The following is a 19,926-nucleotide window of genomic DNA, read 5'->3' on the forward strand; positions in this document are numbered from 1 at the left end:
TTTGTTGTTTAACGCCGCACTCTGCAATATTCCAGCTATATCATGGCAGTCTGTAAATAATCAAGTCTGCACCAGACAATCCAGTGATTAATATCATGAGCATCGATTCACGAAATTGGGATCAATGACATGCATCAACCAAGTCAGCGAGCCAGACCACCCAATCACGTTAGTTGCCTCTTACGACAAGCATAGTCGCCCTTTATGGCAAGCATGGGTTGCTGAAGACCTATTCTACCCCGGATCTTCACGGGTCATAGTTGTAAGTATGGTATTGTTATGGGTGGCAGCAATGTGCTGTTCTGGTAATGTGTAAAGTGACTAGAATAATGTGTCAGTCATAGTTATTATACTCGGCAATAACGAATTTTGCTTAATGTAAAGAGTAATTATCACCAATGAACATTTCTTTAAACATATCATGACCGTACATACCTTTAAACATATTGTCTGTGAAGGCTCCCTTGGCCTGGAGGACGAGGCTCTCGTCAGCTGACAAGACATGGGTGTTCTGTATCCCGTCCTCTAGCCTCTCACCTACACATGGATAGACAATGTTGTTTAGGTCATAACTTGGACCAAAACTGGCTTTCAAAAATTTTAGAAAAAATTATTAGATTGGAAAAGCAAACGTTTTTCAATTTTTATTAATTTTCAATACTTTTTAATAGAAGGAGCGAAAGGAAAACATATTGCCTTATTGAAGACAATATATTGATACTTTCACACACTTTCCTTCATCTTCTCTTTACAGCATTTACATCAAATACCTACTGATTAGGAAGTAAGTTTTCCATATCCACACCGACAGCAAGGCACCATGTTAACAAATAACAATCATGGATTTGTATGCTAACTATCTCATATGTGCATGTTCGTCATGATACAGGGATTTATTCAGGATTTGCCTTTGGTTGGCACATTGTGAAAAATATTTTGATAATTGTCCAAAGTTGGTTTCTTAATGTTTTTTCTTTGTTCTAAAGTCTGAGAAATTGGGAAATTTTTCATTCAAACTGGGAACTTTGCTGCATATGACTGCATGACAGATTAACTATAGTCATATGAAAATATTTAACGTTCTTTAACTTCTTTTGAGTAGTATTTGCCAAAGTTGAGTTACTTGTGATCATTGTGATTGTGCTTCTCAGGGGTGTATCTAGACCTGCTCAGAAGCAGATATTCGGCTGCAAGTCTGCAGCAAATGACAGTAAAAATTCCCAGATTGAAATACAATTTTCCCAATTCTTCATGTTGTATGAAAATAAGAACGCTAAAAAATCCACTTCTGAAAAATATAACTATATTTTCCAAATTTGCCTGCCAAGGGCACTTGTTCGGAATTCTAGATATCTCCCTGCTTCTGAAAACACATACAGGGTGTTCATGGTGTACATGGTGTAGGTATATTCTTGTGAAGCTCTTGTTTACCTGGGTGGAGGAAAAATGTACACAACCCTTTCTTCAGCACCCGCTGTCCAAGGCATGGCTTCTTGTCCTCATCTACAGGGTCAAGGACAACACAGTACTGACCCTTGCTGACCACCGTCTTCTGCACCTGTTTCACCACCTCCTGTAGCAGGAATTTCAGAGTTACTGACAACATTAACATCATCTACAGCATCTACACGTACATAATCTATACAACAACATTGACTGCACCTTCATTCACCAACAGCATCTGCACCTACATTGTCTACACCTACATTGTTTACACCTACCAACATAATCACCAACATAAACATCATCTACACATACATCAACACCATCTACACCCACATCATCATCATCATCTATATCAACATCATCTACACCCACATCAACATCATCTACACCCACATCAACATCATCTACACCCACATCATCATCATCTATATCAACATCATCTACATCCGCATCAACATCATCTACACCCACATCATCATCATCATCTATATAAACATCATCTACACCCAAATAAACATCATCTACACCCACACCCACATCAACATCATCTACACCCACATCATCATCATCTATATCAACATCATCTACATCCGCATCATCTACACCCACATCATCATCATCTATATCAACATCATCTACACCCGCATCAACATCATCTACACCCACATCATCATCTATATCAACATCATCTACACCCACATCATCATCTATATCAACATCATCTTCACCCACATCATCATCATCTATATCAACATCATCTACACCCGCATCAACATCATCTACACCCACATTAACATCATCTACATCAACATCATCTACACCCACGTTAACATCATCTACATCAACATCATCTACACCCACATCATCATCATCATCATCGTCATCTATATCAACATCATCTACACCCGCATCAACATCATCTACACCCACATCATCATCTATATCAACATCGTCTACACCCACATTAACATCATCTACATCAACATCATCTACACCCACATCATCATCATCATCTATATCAACATCATCTACACCCACATCATCATCTATATCAACATTATCTACACCTACATTATCTAAAACATCATCTACATCATCTGCACCCACATCAACATCATCTACACCCACATCATCATCTATATCAACATCGTCTACACCCACATTAACATCATCTACATCAACATCATCTACACCCACATCATCATCTATATCAACATTATCTACACCTACATTATCTAAAACATCATCTACATCATCTGCACCCACATCAACATCTTCTATATCAACATCTACACCTACGTCACCCACATCAACATCATCTACAATCTACATCATATACACCTACCATCACTGTTCAGACCTACTTCACTGATCACATCTATTCATCGACCCGTGAGGATCTGGGGTAGAATAGGTCTCACGCAAACGATGCTTGTCGTAAAAGGCGACTTTGGTTGTCGTAAGGGGTGACTAACGGGATCGTGTGGTCAGGCTCGCTGACTTGGTTGATACATGTCATCTTGTTTCAGGGCTTCCAATGACTTTTTGAGTACCGGGTAATTGAGTTTTAACTCTAGGGTTTCTATTTTAATTAGGTTATTATATTTTTCATTTGGTAACCAATATTTTTTCACTCATCTATACATCACTCTATTGGTATTTTTCCCCAAATTAGTGAACATTTTAAGATTTAAAAATATGAAATAATGTTTTAGATGTATATAACTTTTCTAAATATATAGGCTTGACTCGGAAAGTAAATTAGCTCATAATTGTGTTTCGGAAATTAGCTCCAATGTACTCATGCTGAAAAAGCATCATGCGGTATTTACGCGTGCTGATTTTTAATTTGAGTTTTTCATTTAATGCATGTGTTTCTGTGTGCAAGTTAATTGAAAGTAATTGGGTTTTGAATATTTTTGGGGGGTATTTTACGCAAATACGCTGCTTATCTGTAGCTCTGTGTTTTCTTGTTTGTTTGTTGTTTACCGTCGCTCTCAGCAATATTCCAGCTATATGATGGCAGTCTGTAAATAATTGAGTCTGGTCCAGACAATCCAGTGATTGATATCACGAGCATTGATCAACGCAGTTGGGATACAGTGACATGCATCAACCAAGTCAGCGAGCCTGACCACCCGATCCTGTTAGTTGCCTCTTACATATCCCAATTACACCGACATCATTTACACATCAATCATCGACACATCTATGAACCAATACTCAGACTAACTTACCACTCCGACTTCAGGGAAATAACTGTCAGTTTCTTCTCCAGTCAGAAGCCATTCCTCTCCAGCCAGCCTGCAACAGAAGCATCACATCCTCATCACTCCGTGTTTGCATGATGATGTCAGTTTTTAGTACATTTACTGGGAAAATAATGAGTACTGCCGTACTCAGAAATATTCCGTATTTGACGTAATAAGCACCCTGCTCTAAAACGTGCCCATGGCAATATTTGCTAATATATTGGCTAGTGAACAATCTCAATAAGCACCCCTTCCAATTGATTAATGTACACAAGACTTATTTATTTGTTTATAATACTCACTCGTACGTTATATGCACCCTTAATTATGGGCAATCAAATCCTGGAAAAATATATCTGTCGTATATAAACATTTCAGGCTGTCAGCATAAACCACGCAATTTACGATCTTTCAACTCAAAATAATATTCTAATAAGAGCCCCCTATTTCTAATTTTGAGAGCACCCTGGGTGCTTATTACGTCAAATACGATATATGACACAGAGTTTCAGATGGCCGATGGTCACCGATCATAGACTGATAAAATTTTAATTTGTTAGATGGTTTGCCTAAGTAATTTCACCACTGACCAATAGAAATGCTGAGTTAGTCAGATGATCATAATTTCATATATTATAATAATAAATAGTAAGGCATAGTCCTACTTACAGTATTGATTTAACAAAACAGTGCACAGACATCATAAATCAAAATCAAAATTCTGATCAGCATGTCTTTGCATCATCGGACAGTGGGATAGCCTAGAGGTTAAAGCGTTCGCTTGTCACGCCAAAGACCCGGGTTCGATTACCCAAATGGGTACAATGTGTGAAGAGTGTCCCTTGCCATGATATTACTGGAATACTGCTAAAAGTGGCGTAAACCCATACTCACTCATTTACTCTTTGCATCATCCTTTCTGTATCATAGGAAATGCTGCAGGAGCTAAAGTGACTTAGTCAAGCGCTTTTCTTATCATGATGCTCCTTGGCCAGATCATGTATTCATCCAATCATGAATGGTATTGCATTGAGTTGTTGTTATGGTTCGCCTTTTTGAAACCTTAAGACTTATTGACTTTTGCCATTGACTTATTACATTAATTGGGTCCAAGTCATTGACCAACACACAGATCTTTGTGTCAAAATCACTGTGATGGCGGCCTGTCTGGACCAGACATTGCAGTGATTGATTTTATGAGGGAGTGAGTGAGTGATTTGGGTTTAACGCCGCTTTTAACAGTATTCCAGTTATATCGCGGCGTGTCAGCTTAATGTGGGAGGAAAGCCTGAAGTGATGCAGGTCTCAGACGTTTACCACTTCAGTGAAACCCATGAGCACGGGTATGGTGCTGACAAACCTCGAAACATAATCGGGGCGATCCGGGATTCGAACCCACAATCATAGGTTTCTGGGCGTGCCAAAGGGACGCAACTCTGCACAGCGAATCACTGCGCCTTAGACGGCTGGGCCACCTGTGCCCCTGATTGATGTTATGAGCAACGATCCACGCAGTTGGGGTACGATGACACGCTATCAACCAAGTTACCAAGACTGATTACTCAATCCATTTAGATGCCTCTTACAACCAGCATAGGTACCTCGGGACCTATTCTAACCAGATTCCTCATGAGGGGCAATGAGTTCTGTTAGTGAGGGAAAGTTTTTCTTCTGTCGCTATACCCTTGTGGCATCATGGCAGCCTGTCATTAGTCATATCATCTGCATTTATGACAAGCAAGGGGTACTGTGGACCTCTTCGGAGAACCACACAGGGTCTGATGAGAAAGAATTGACAGATTCATAGAAAATGCGACTTCAAGGGTCACGAGTAAGAATCAACTTAACTTACCTGCTGTCCCCATATGCATCATTTAATGTCCGGGTGGCTCGAAGGTGAAGGCCAGAGTCATGGGTCAAGGTTATCTTCGATTTAACGTCAAGTACCTGCAGTGAAGCACAGTATAAATTAAACTGAAACTTTGTCTGATTTATTTCACTGATCAGAAGTAATTGATTAAATAAGATATGTACAGATTATATTTGGACTACGCAAACCAGTGGTAATAATATGAGTAACAAATCTAGTGTTTAACGTCATAATATGAATGTTCGCTTGTCTTAAGAATTTCAATTACCGTATTTGACGTAATAAGCGCCCAGGGCGCTCTCAAAATTAGAAATAGGGGGCTCTTATTAGAATATTATTTTGGTGGAAAAAACAGAGTTGAAAGATAAATTTCGTGGTTTATGCTGACAGACTGAAATGTTTATATGCGACAGATATATTTTTCCAGAATTTAATAGCCCATAATTAAGAATGCATATAACACACGAGTGCGTAGTATACATGAATAAAAAAGTCTTGTGCACATTGATCAATCGGAAGGGGTGCTAAATGGGATTGTTCACAAGCCAATATATTAGCAAATATCGCCGTAGGCGCTTATTAGAGCAGGGCGCTTATTACGTCGAATACGGTAGTATGTGTTTTAATTATTACATCCATGATGGGAACAGGAGACCCCTTCTACACACCCCACATCCCTCTCCTCATCCCCCCCGCACCCCTAAACACACATCTGCTAACCCAAATTATATTAGGTCTATGAAACTAACAGTTAACTAATGGTTACCCTACTGAAAATGAATCCGTATCTTCAAACAAATATCCAACAAGGCACTTCATGTACATTGTACTTGGGCCTGTACTACTGACATGCAACAGACCGTGTCTCACTGTTCCCTAGAAGAATGTCTTACCTCTTCAAACACTCCAGGCACATAAGCCCCTGGTATAGACACGAGCCACTCCTCGCCCGTCACACGCTTGCTGAAAAATAGATTGAAACAATGTACCTATCCTGGTTAACTAGATGTGATGCAAACGTCATGAATATCTATTACTATTCAAATACATGGACACAGACAGAAATCTTTTACAATCAAGGATTGTTCACTAGGATGGGTCGTAGCGAGGATATTTGTTGACAATGATGCAGTTACACACTCTTACTTTACCCAATGGATGCTAAAACGTTGAGTTCACGATTGAAGGTCTAAATGATCAGAAACAACACTTCTGTATTAATTCGTGCTATTTGTGGAAGTATTCCGTCAGTGTTTACGTCATTTCAAGAATACAATCTTGTGAAAAACTTATGAATTTCAAAATTTGTTGTTAATACGCTTATGAATGTCAGTTTCACGGTCATGTGACCAACTTCTCGTCCCACAGAAAAACAGAATAGTCCTGCTTGAACAAAACAGAAATGTTTATTATGTTTACATATTCTGTCAGTTTTATCCAACAATTTGTAATAAAATTGAAGCATTGAGAACTGATTCAGAAATATTGCCCTCAAATACTACAATTCAATGAGGACTATCATGGACTACAGTCCGTTTGACTCCAAATGAGAACGATGAATTGCAAAATAACTCGAAATCCAGAAAAGTGTATGAAACATCAATACGGTACTTGACCATGAATACCCTGTACCCAACAAAATCTGAATTTTGTTTATTTTAAGACCCATGACAGATGAAGTTCTTTAACCTTTAGCCTGCTGAATTATTTTCACACTTCTTACCCCTGCCTGCTGGATTAATTTTAGCATAAGGCGCTCTAAAGAGGGTGGCTGATTTCAAACAGTCGGTGCCTCATTAAACAAGGGCCAATTGAAGAAATATTTTGCACATTTATTCCTGATAGAAAACTACACAATACCATATAAAAATATCCCAATGTTTTCAATCATACCAAGGTTGAGACCAAAGTGAACACAAAATTTGTAAATTTTCTTTAACTTACCTGAATTGATTTATTGAAGGTGGTTTGCATTTCATGCTAGGAACCTTTTAATATCGTAACATTTGTGCAAATTGATTTCAATAATCCTATCTCCGATATCTTAATTTTAATTGAGTAAAAATTCGTTTTTTTTTATCTGCATATAACAGCGCGATGGTAAATTATGAACCATTTCAGTAAATTTATTATCTAAACGTTAAACAGAAAAATAACTTAATTTTCGAGGTCATCATTTCGGTTGCAGAAATACGAATATTCGGAAAAATCTGACGTGTCATGTAATTTAAATGTTACGCAAAGCCTTCTTGGTAAATAGATATGGCGAGTTTTATTTTGGGGTGTCGTTATGCTATTCGCCTGTCGAATGGGTTCGACATCAGATGCACGGGAATGGACACCTCTGTCAATGGGTTCGACGTTAGCGTGCAGAGCTTTAAGAAACTATCATGTAATTTTGTATAGAAATGTGTACATGACACGTAGGGGGACAAACCGTGGAAGGAACAGCGCAAGCACGCATGCACTGCACGTTCTGCAATTCATCGTTCTCATTTGGAGTCAAACGGACTGTAATAATGGAGGATTACTAGGTTCGGGGAAGATTGTTCCAGCAAGATTGATTCAATTAATTCATAATTCAACTGTCTGCTTACCAAGATATGTACGTCAATCGAACAGTTGTGTTCATCTTATTAATACAAATAAATTTTCATTACTCACACAGGGCTCTATTCACAAGTTGAAGCCACATTTGTCAGGGGAGGTAATAAAGTGTCATGGAGGAGTTATTTCCCTTTAATCATGCAAAGTGTTCAAGCATTGTTTCAAAATGCAAACCAAACTCAAAAGCAAACATACTGACTTCAAATTGTCATTTAACTTCAAACTGAGAGACAAGATCCCACAAGATCAGAGTGACATCTGTTTGAGCGTAGACTAAAATACAGAAGTTTTTCAGAAATGAAACACTAACAAGCAAATATCCATGCTCAAAATAGAATCAGCACATATTTAGAGCTTCACTTTCTATGGTTACCGCCTTACCTTCCTTCACTATCATAACAGTCCTGAATAGCCCGCAGATTGAGGGAATCCCCATTCTTGATGATGAAAGGCTGTACAATCTTCACAACTTCCTGTGATAATAATTATCATGACATTTATTGATCACTTTTATTGAACATATTGATACTTACTAACATTTGAAAAAATATTAAATCTAATAATTAATCTATAATTTAGCTGACATTTATGCTTATAATTACTGGGCCTCTATAAACCTTAGAATAAACAAACTAGCTAACAACGTGTTTATGAAAATAAAACTTCTCACAAATGCTACTCACCACATACATTCTAGATACATGGGCTAAATCAGCTGTAGGAATTTTGGCTACTCACCAAATCAGCTCAACGAGTGTTGGATCTAGGAACATAGGCTACTCACCATATGAGCTCAAGGAATGTTGGCTACTTACCACGTCAGCTCTAGGACTGTTGGCTACTTACCACGTCAGCTCTAAGAATGTTGGCTACTTACCACGTCAGCTCTAGGAATGTTGGCTTCTTACCATGTCACCTCTAGGAATGTTGGCTAGTTACCACGTCAGCTCTAGGAATGTTGGCTACTTACCACGTCAGCTCTAGGAATGTTGGCTACTTACCACGTCAGCTCTAGGAATGTAGGTTACTCTCCATGTCAGATCTAGGAATGTAGCCTACTCACCACGTCATCTCTAGGAATGTAGGCTACTCTCCACATCAGCTCTAGGAATGTAGCCTACTCACCACGTCATCTCTAGGAATGTAGGCTACTCTCAATGTCAGATCTAGGAATATAGGCTACTCTCCACGTCAGATCTAGGAATATAGGCTACTCTCCACGTCAGATCTAGGAATAAAGGCTACTCACCATAGCAGCTCAAAGAATGTTGGCTACCTGCCTTCTCAGCTCTAGGAATGTAGGCTACTCACCACGTCAGCTTTAGGAATGTAGCCTACTCACCACGTCAGCTCTAGGAATGTATGTCAGTGGTCCAGGCAGCTGCCACATCTCCTCCTCCTTCCTCTTCACCCCGAATTCCACCAGGTCAATGAGAGCACGGAGGCGGATGGCATGGTTGGCCTTTATAACAGGGAGGGGACGGACTGCTTTCTGGAACTGCCCCCTTTGCATGTACTCTGGGGCCATCGTGAGGGATTCACCTGGGTAGAGGGGGAACGGGTCCTGCAAGGAGGCAAAGGTCTTTATGTTGTCTTGAAGGTGTGAAGCAGGGTTTTACCTTGACTTACAAAAGTGGGGGTCCAGGGGACCCCCAAAACTAATTTCAAGGGTCCTTGCAGGCAAAATGAGGGTCCTCTACAGTAATGAAAGGGTGTAGTGTAGACAAGGATTTCAGAGCCTGGAAGGAATCAATGACCATGTGGACAGTGGTCGTGATTGACGGATGAAATAACAGACACCCATAACTGCTCTTGATGCACCGTAGGTACAATGGTCATAATTGTGCATCCCTCGGGATGCAGTACATTTTTGTTCTGCATCCATTGAACAAGTTTAGAAGGAGAAAAGGACTGTCTCTGAAAACAGGCATGGCGTCATGTACCCGAGTGCACTTTAGGTTTAGGAATATAGCCACAAGCAAGACCACAGATGATATACCTGATATACTGGTATATCCAGAAACATGCAAGACTTATGATGACGTACATCAGGTACCGTGCAAGGTTAGGACGAAGTACACGGTCAACCACAAGGTAAGGCAATATTCAAGTGAAGACAACTCTGCAGGTTGCCAAATGGTAAAACTGCTAGAAATAAATTTTCACTATCTCACACAGGGCTTCATTCACAAGTTGAAGCCACATTTGTCAGGGGAGGTAATAAAGTGTCATGGAGGAGTTGTTTCCCTTTAATCGTGCAAAGTATTCAAGCATTGTACATTTGCAGTCTCATGGAAGTCCTGAATCATGCGATTATGGATGGTAGAATTAAACACCACAGTCACATGCAGGACTCATGATGATGGATTTCTGATCAAATACAAGACGTGTTTGTTGAAGACACCACACTTCAGCCAATAAATGACGGCCTGTAAATAATAAAGTGCGGACCAGACAATCTTAAATGCTGGAATTAAGATGAAGAATATCCAGTCAAATGAAAGGATAAAGATGCTTGTATAATAGCCATGGCAACATGCAAGAATTAAGAAGAAACAAGTCAAGTAAAAGGATGAACCAACAGTAAATAATGAGTCAGTAAATATTGCCTAACGTCACATCAACAATCTTGCAGCTATTTGTGGCATAAAAAAAACAATACACATAAGAAATGATTAGTTTATGTCACACACTACTGCAGCCAATCACACACATTCGGGTCCCATGCTCAGAATATCCCTGTCACATGTTGAGTAGTATATATTTGACTCAGCGCGGAACATCTCCTAAAAGCAATCGTTTCTTGATCACTTTTCGAGGAGGTCCATCATTGAAGTTACATTTGGATGCCAATACATCACTCTGAGCTCTGTCTAGAAGAAAACATTATGGTATCTGAAGACAAATGTCTAATTTGATTTAGGACACTTACCTGATGAACCCTTACTTCCTTTTGGCCAATTTTGAGCTCACATGCCTTGCCTGCCTCATAGCGGCTAGAAAGGAAACAAAAACATCATAAAGACACAGAAACATATTAGAGACAACATATCCAGTGTTTGAAATATTTAAAAACCAAATAAGACAGGGCAGGTGACCTGTAAGTGCTGCCTGCTCATCTTCAAAGGTACCTGCCTGCATTCAGACATGATACACATTGAAAGGTTGCAAAAACACTGATGTAGTGGCCAGGAAGGACTCACCTGATGGGGTCTGTGACACTGATGTAGTGACCAGGAGGGACTCACCTGATGGGGTCTGTGACACTGATATAGTGACCAGGAAGGACTCACCTGATGGGGTCAGTGACACTGATATAGTGACCAGGAGGGACTCACCTGATGGGGTCTGTGACAATGATATAGTGACCAGGAGGGACTCACCTGATGGGGTCTGTGACACTAATGTAGTGACCAGGAGGGACTCACCTGATGGGGTCTGTGACACTGATATAGTGACCAGGAAGGACTCACCTGATGGGGTCAGTGACACTGATATAGTGACCAGGAGGGACTCACGTGTTGGGGTCTGTGACACTGATGTAGTGACCAGGAGGGACTCACCTGATGGGGTCTGTTACACTGATCTCGTGACCAGGAGGGACTCACCTGATGGGGTCTGTGACACTGATTTCATGACCAGGAGGGACTCACCTGATGGGGTCTGTGACACTGATGTCATGACCGGGAGGGACTCACCTGATGGGGTCTGTGACAATGATATAGTGACCAGGAGGGACTCACCTGATGGGGTCTGTGACACTGATGTAGTGACCAGGAGGGACTCACCTGATAGGGTCTGTGACACTGATGTCGTGACCAGGAGGGACTCACTTGATGGGGTCTGTGACACTGATGTAGTGACCAGGAGGGACTCACCTGATGGGGTCTGTGACACTGATGTAGTGACCAGGAAGGACTCACCTAATGGGGTCTGTGACACTGATGTAGTGACCAGGAGGGACTCACCTGATGGGGTCTGTGACACTGATGTCGTGACCAGGAGGGACTCACCTGATGGGGTCTGTGACACTGATGTAGTGACCAGGAAGGACTCACCTAATGGGGTCTGTGACACTGATGTAGTGACCAGGAGGGACTCACCTGATGGGGTCTGTGACACTGATGTCGTGACCAGGAGGGACTCACCTGATGGGGTCTGTGACACTGATGTAGTGACCAGGAAGGACTCACCTAATGGGGTCTGTGACACTGATGTAGTGACCAGGAGGGACTCACCTGATGGGGTCTATGACACTGATGTAGTGACCAGGAAGGACTCACCTGATGGGGTCAGTGACATTGATATAGTGACCAGGAGGGACTCACCTGATTGGGTCTGTGACACTGATGTCATGACCGGAAGGGACTCACCTGATGGGGTCTGTGACACTGATATAGTGACCAGGAAGGACTCACCTGATGGGGTCTGTTACACTGATCTCGTGACCAGGAGGGACTCACCTGATGGGGTCTGTGACACTGATCTCGTGACCAGGAGGGACTCACCTGATTGGGTCTGTGACACTGATGTAGTGACCAGGAAGGACTCACCTGATGGGTTCTGTGACACTGATATAGTGACCAGGAGGGACTCACCTGATGGGGTCTGTGACACTGATGTCGTGGCCAGGAAGGACTCACCTGATCGGGTCTGTGACACTGATATAGTGACCAGGAGGGATGACTATCATAGGTAGAGGTCCAGCATCAACACGCTCATTAGTCTTCAGGACAAGGGTCTGTGGCCCGATCTCCAGCCGTGTGATGTTCGTTGTCTGCAACACAGGTCAAAGGCAACATGTATTTTTCATGTCAAACATGGAATTGGCCTGACCAATGGTTATACCTGACAAACAGTTTTGTCATGTAACCATTAGGAACAGAAAAAAGCACAAGGCTCTGTAGCTCACCTGTATTTTCTGGACTATTACACAAAATCACAAAAATCATAGTTGGGAAGTTAGCAAATATTAAGGTTATATAAGAATAAGCAAAGATACACAACACAACAGGCTATGAAGATGGATGATTGCCACATCACTGTTGGCAGCTACTGTGATACATAGATAAATGAAATATTGAAGCTGTGGAGTATCATATTATACAGCAAAGTGTAAAATGTGTCAGTGAACATAGCACACAAGGCAAATTTAGACACAGTTTTGGCGAAGACAAAAATGTGAAGTAGAGTTTATGAAAGACCAAAATGTAAATGACAGCGATATATGTCAAAAATAGAAACAGTTTATAAAGACAAGGCTGAAATTGGATAGAGTGACAAATCAGTAAAGTTGATAAAAATGCCGAAAACGATAGCGAGAGAAAATAAGCATGTTGCTTGACAAAAGTAAGAGAAAGTGACATAGGCCAAAGGAAGTGGCATGGTTAAAGGTTGTTTATAGAATGCGTGAAGTGAGATGATTACTCGGGAGAGGCTAATTTTTAGACTCTTATATATGAAAGAAGGATATGACAGTGATGTGTCGAATTTACTGTTGTCTCGAAATATAAGGCTAAAGCTTGGTGCTTGCAAATTCCTTTTTTATTCATCATTTTCGGCTGTATCAAACCTCGTATAAGTCAAAGTATTTTCGTAAGTCCCTTCAACTTCAACACAAAGGCTTTTGACTTTAGAAATATTTAGTGTCTCAGTACTTAGCATGCTTAGTGCAGGGAAATATAAATGCTACCCATAAACCCATTTAGAAATTTAATGCTAAATGTTAATATCATGCAGGGGTCCGGAAAATTTAAAATCCCAATCGGACATTTGCATTTAGACCACGCCCCCTTCAAATAGCGTATTTTAGTACGACTTTTCACACACATTACAAGTTTACGTATTCATAATAATTTAAATTGTTTAATTCACCGGACAATTAATAACAAATAATATCATTTTAGATTTACATGGAAAACATACGTTTGTTTCTTTTATAATAACGATCTGTTAACGTAGTGAACGGTCTAATTAATATTCATGAGTTATATTCATGAGTTTGCTCAAGTGTACGCGTTGTAACATTTGGATCGAGACTATTATCCCATATTTGGTTATCACGTGACCTCACGGGAATTTTTTTTTTTAAACTAAAGATTTTTTTAAAAACAAGACAGATAATTTAATCACAAATACAAAAATATCGTTGATAGCAATAGTTATTTGAATACTTTTTTCATCTGTACTTATTTATTGACCATAAAAAAATTGGATATCGATCGTCCGAGAAAGCAAAATGGCGGTCAATCAAGATTCAATATACGACTAGCTACTGAAAACAATAAAATCTGCAAATCCTCATTGTATGTCAACCAAGTGAAAGTCGTTAGCCACGACTTACAAAATGATCGTCCAGACTTTGAGGGTTTGGCAGATCCGCTCAAGACAAGCTTTTGGTTATTTGACTCTTTTACCCAGGATTTTGAATTTGATTTGGTATCCATAATTTAGGGGGGTATTCAAAATCTTTTTTACCCACTTCTTGACATATGGGTATTTTAACCTGTTTCATAACAATCCCTGAAAGTCATTCAAAACTAAATGAATGGTAGTATACCTGTCTGCGTCTGCTAGTGGTTCCCCCTCTTGGAAACAAGTTTTGTTTGCCAAACCAAGCTTTGTTAGAAAGGTGCTAGTTTTTGGTGAATGTTTAAGATACCCTGACTAGGCATGATGTGCTTTTGAATTGGAATCTATCAGTATTCGTGTTTGTTTGTCTCTCAAGCTTTATTGAATGTAACTGTTGGTAAGGGAATTTTGGGATTGGCCGATACACAATCATTTTATCTAACAATTTTAATATACGCAATCATTTTATCTAATAGTTGTAAACTACGCATTACTTTTATTTCAATAGCTTTTAATAGTTTTTGTTGCATATTTCATACGCTAGGATTTGATTTGTCTGCATATATCCGATTATTTAATGTGTATTTTATGCAATTATATAGCTCACCTTGAGCTCAGTCAAGGTATCTGAAAGTAGTAGTGACAGTTTTGTTTGTTGTTGTTTAACGCCGCACTCATCAATATTGGCAATTGGGATACAATGACAGATGCATCAACCAAGTCAGCAAGCCTGACCACCCGATCCCATTAGTCAACTCTTTCGACAAGCATAGTTGCTCTATTGGCAAATAGCGACAGTTGCATGAGCATTTAGTCTCCCTATTTAACTTATAAATATAGTGATTTGTAATTGTGAGAATAATGCTGGTCAATACATGTATGCATTCGTCATAATCACTAACTGTTATATTTATACATCAAGACTGTCTTTAATGTGTTAAATCTGTGTTCAGCAAATACATGAATAAACTAGGTATAAGTAATACCCAGGGGCGGTCGGGTAGCCTAGTGGTTAAAGCGGTGGCTCATCACGCCGAAGACCCGGGTTCGATTCCTGACATGGGTACAATGTGTGAAGCCCATTTTCTTGTGTCCCCCTCCGTGATAATGCTGGAATATTGCTAAAAGCGGCGTAAAACCAAACTCACTATAAGTAATACCCCTTTCACATGCAGCTCTATACATAGAGATGTATATTTGCTCATATATGTAAACATACACACGTGAATATACTTGTCATGTGAACGCATTTACTCAGTTGTGTATACTTACAATGGGAGAAAATTTGCACCATATGTCTGAAGCAGGTGCAAACGTAAATTACACAAGTGCAAATTTGCACTATGTTGTCATGTTCAACAACGCCAGAGGATGATCTAATTATCATATCTGTTAACTTGCCAACACCAAACAAACTGTCAGCAGATCTGTATTCTGAAGTTGATGCTATATTCTGCATACAGCAATACTAACTTTTAAGCGGACATCCAGAGCTGGGCAGACAGTGTTTTCTTTGGGTTTAAAAGAGTCAAAAAGTTGTGTACAGATTAAATCAAATATATTGGTTCATGTGAAGATTTTTGTGAGGTAACACTCTCCTCATTCGACTTTGTTTGGAAAACAACCTTTTCATGTTGAAAGTTGTAAACAGACTGATGAATATGTGTGCCTTATCCCATTAACATATAGACCTACTTTATTTGCACACCTTATAGTAAATTAACAGAGACATGTATGTATAGTTACACATGTTCAAAGTTGCTTACATGAGCAAACGCTGTGCATGCGAACGGGGGAAAAATTGAATGTCTGGTGTTTACTAACCGATCGACTATTGACAGTTGATAATTGATCATGATGACCCCATATCGGTATGTGATCTCTGCCCCTAATAACACTGATTGATCACAATCCGGCGGTAACTAATTGTGCATGGTTAAAAATGGTTACTTTTAAAAAAATATTTTTATTTCAATTTAGTAGACATAAATGTAACATTGGTACATGAGGTATATAATAGTAGCAATTCATGGAATAAAAGATGATCAGATATGGGTATGTACAGATATTGGATTGACTGATAAATTATATTAAGTAGGCTAATAACTCCTTTCATTTTCTGTCCAATTTATTACTACTACTATTTTTCATTGCGATAATTTTTTTCTATTTTACATACATCTTTCAATAAGTAATGGTGCATGGTTGAAAATGGTTACTTGATACAACATCAGAGCAGTTGAAATAAAATCCTTATTCAAAACAGATCATCATGTTTACAAATCATTGTCAAACTTGCAACGCAGAGGTTGTTTGTTTGACCCACTGCGCCACATCGCTCGCCAACGACCCATCCGTCACGACGGGTACCTGTCAATAACTTGACCTATCAAATTCCTCACCAGATCCAAAACGTGGACATATTGGTACGGCATCAGCCCAACAATAGCTCCATCCCTATCGTGATTCATGACAGTCGCTTGTATGTGCACTCGTTGCGGATAACTTTTGCGAATAATTCTCCAGTTTTGCTGTTTATACTAAAAACCCGGAAGCGTTGCGACAGCTTGTGATACTATTATCCACATGGCTTATATTCGTTTATGAGATATTGATATATAACATCTGTTGGAGAACCAAACATTTCATTTCATTCTTGGAAAACCGACAGATGGAGTTACAGACATGACGCTGCTCCTTGCAAACTGAAAAAGTTATATTTGAGAGTCATAAATGAAATGATCACCGACAGAATGTCCCTGTAATTTCTTCTGTTCAGATCGATATCTAGTGTCTGTTTTCTTTATCAGTTATTGGGTATGTTCTTTATCTATATGTTCTTTATCATACTGTTTCTAATTCAGTGTAATCGTGTTTATATTTACACTGTGTGGGTTGTTGTCCCTGATAACGAGACGGACGAATTACCTGCAGTGTTGACATCCCCTTGTGTTGGTCGCAGAAAGATGCGAGTGATGCAAATATTGTAAGAGCGCTTCAGTGTATATACTATTATTTTCATTTCAAACCAAACGCTGATTCTAAATGACATATTTGAATAAATGTATTAATATTAATGTTCGATGTGAACCGTATTGGATTACTACAAGAATCAACCAACGCGTGCCTTGCAGTTAACGTCCCACAAATGAATACACTCAAATTTGTTATATTTATCATACAAAATAAATGAAATACGTGATAGGCTGCTGATAAGAAAGCCATTAAACGTCTTTGTCTTCTCGTGGGTGTTATATTATTTGGTGATAATCAAACTCATTTGTTTAGGTATTGATAATTCTTTCATCATAATTCTTCGGACATTCAACGATTATTTATTATTTGTTTCTATGCATGAGTTATTAGTTGGTGGAAAGTAGTATTCGAGTTACGGTCGACCCGTTTCGCCTCTCGGCACTCTGGCGTGAGAGAAGTGAATTATCTCTCCAACCTACGTCAGTAAATATCTTTCGTGGTTCGACAGTTTCTATTCTTATACATAACGGACATTCTCGCCACAGGTAAACTTACAGTTGAGAAAGAGAGATGGATAAAATATAATATATTTCAACAATATACATATATATATTTATAGGAGAACAATTTGACAATGATGAATGATATTACTTCAGTTAAGTCTGTAATAGGGGGTCGGAATGTCCAAGCAGCCCTATATGTCAAATCATGTCAAAATGTCATGAACAGACGAGTAATACAGGTGAAACGCAAAGGAGAGCCAAGTATTCTGTGGCACATTGTGCATAACGATTTTGCATAACAGAATATTTTTACCTTCAGTCTTGATGATGAATATACAGTGAGAGAGTGAGTGAGTTACAATTTTAAGGCACATCGGCAATATTTCAGCCATATCGTGACTATCAAGGGATAAACATAATAAATACATTGAGACTGATATAAAATCCTGCCAACGAAGGACAGTAAAATAACAAGACGTATCACAGAAAGTTTTAAAACTAGTATTGAATCATAAAATGGATAGCTCTATTCATAACAATACATTATAAAAATGGGCTAAAGATCGCCAGCAATTGAATGAGTGAGTGAGTAAGGCTTTACGCCTCTTTTAGCAATATTCCAACAATATTACGGCGCTTCACACATTGTACCCATGTCGGGAATCGAGCGTGTCGAGCGAACGCTTAAACCGCTAGGCTGCCCGACCGCCCCACCAGCAATTGAAGGTAGATCAGATGAATATTTATAACGAATGATAGTGAAGGAATATGTACTCTTTAAGCCTGTACGAGGGGTGGGACAGATAACATAGCATAGCTATCTGTCAGTGTATAACAAATAATAGTCAACGACTATTTATACTTTCAGCATGGATTCCCTGCTTTCAGCCTGTCAGCCTAGATAACGCGTGTACATAACGGGTAAGATACCCGTGAAGATTCCGGGGTAGAATAGGTCTTCAGCAACCCATGCTTGCCGTAAAAGGTGACTATGCTTGTCGTAAAAGGCGACTAACGGGATCGGGTGGTCAGGCTCGCTGACTTGGTTGATACAATCATGTCATCGATCCCAATTGCGTGGATCGATGCTCATGAAATCAATCACTGGATTGTCTGGTCCAGACTCGATTATTTACAGACCGCCGTCATATAGCTGGAATATTGCCGAGTGCGGCGTTAAACAACAAACCAACCAACCAACCAACATAACGGGTAAGAGCAAAGGAATATGTATTTTGTAAGCCTGCATGAGGAGTGTATAGCAAATAATAGTAAAGGAATATTTATACTTTCAGCCAAGAAGATGAATGTATAACTTACATGTTAATAAATGTAGAACCAAGGATAGTGATTTTATAAATTGTATATGTACTAACTGAACCAACCAGGAGATTGAAGACGAGTTTCATGTTCTTTTTATATGTGAAAAATATAAAACGTTGAGATCCATGTTTCTATCTAATTCAAATATTTAACACAAAGACAATCAATTAATGATCAATTTGTGGAATTCCAACAATGAAGGTGCTATCAAATCTTTAGCAATGTATTTAAAACATGCATTTGGACTAAGGTGAATATAAACTGACGTCCAAAAGAAACTTTACCTGAGTTTGAAATCACTCTTGCTAAAAAACAACAAAACATACATGCATGAAGTAAAGTGTATGGAGAAGATCAATATATCAACATAATCAACACTGAAAATGACAATCATACCGCGACCGAGAATGACGTCAGAGCCCCCCAAAGTTGGGTGTGGTACAAACCTCGAGCTTTCAGAATCATGGACAATAGGCAGAGTACATAAACAATCGCTCACGTTCAATAACAAGTCATTAGTAGCGTGTGTGACCACCAAATGCCTCAATACACGCAAAAACTCTTCGGCGCACAGAAAAAGTCAGTCGTCTGATGAGGT

General features: G+C 39.4%; 1 protein-coding gene across 2 annotated transcripts in view; it reads right to left on the reverse strand.

The window, feature by feature from the left end:
* LOC124146061 (major vault protein-like) overlaps positions 1 to 17,092 on the reverse strand; it is a 42,734-nt gene extending 25,642 nt beyond the window's left edge. Inside the window, exons 1-10 of one of the 2 annotated variants that reach the window (XM_048393397.1) lie at positions 16,929 to 17,092; positions 12,819 to 12,952; positions 11,108 to 11,171; positions 9,518 to 9,739; positions 8,557 to 8,648; positions 6,462 to 6,531; positions 5,551 to 5,645; positions 3,684 to 3,750; positions 1,432 to 1,573; positions 436 to 537 (exon numbers count right to left, since the gene is read on the reverse strand). In XM_048393397.1, coding sequence (XP_048249354.1) covers positions 436 to 537; positions 1,432 to 1,573; positions 3,684 to 3,750; positions 5,551 to 5,645; positions 6,462 to 6,531; positions 8,557 to 8,648; positions 9,518 to 9,739; positions 11,108 to 11,171; positions 12,819 to 12,952; positions 16,929 to 16,997 — 1,057 coding nt within the window. In that variant the 5' untranslated portion in view covers positions 16,998 to 17,092. Of the gene's footprint in view, positions 1 to 435; positions 538 to 1,431; positions 1,574 to 3,683; positions 3,751 to 5,550; positions 5,646 to 6,461; positions 6,532 to 8,556; positions 8,649 to 9,517; positions 9,740 to 11,107; positions 11,172 to 11,378; positions 11,436 to 12,818; positions 12,953 to 16,928 lie in introns of those variants that run through there. The other variant, XM_048393398.1, reaches the window with a different exon arrangement.
* Positions 17,093 to 19,926: the final 2,834 nt, after the last annotated feature.

This window comes from Haliotis rufescens, unplaced genomic scaffold (assembly GCF_023055435.1).
Source record: "Haliotis rufescens isolate VD_foot unplaced genomic scaffold, xgHalRufe1.0.p SCAF_12, whole genome shotgun sequence".
NCBI lineage: Eukaryota > Metazoa > Mollusca > Gastropoda > Lepetellida > Haliotidae > Haliotis > Haliotis rufescens.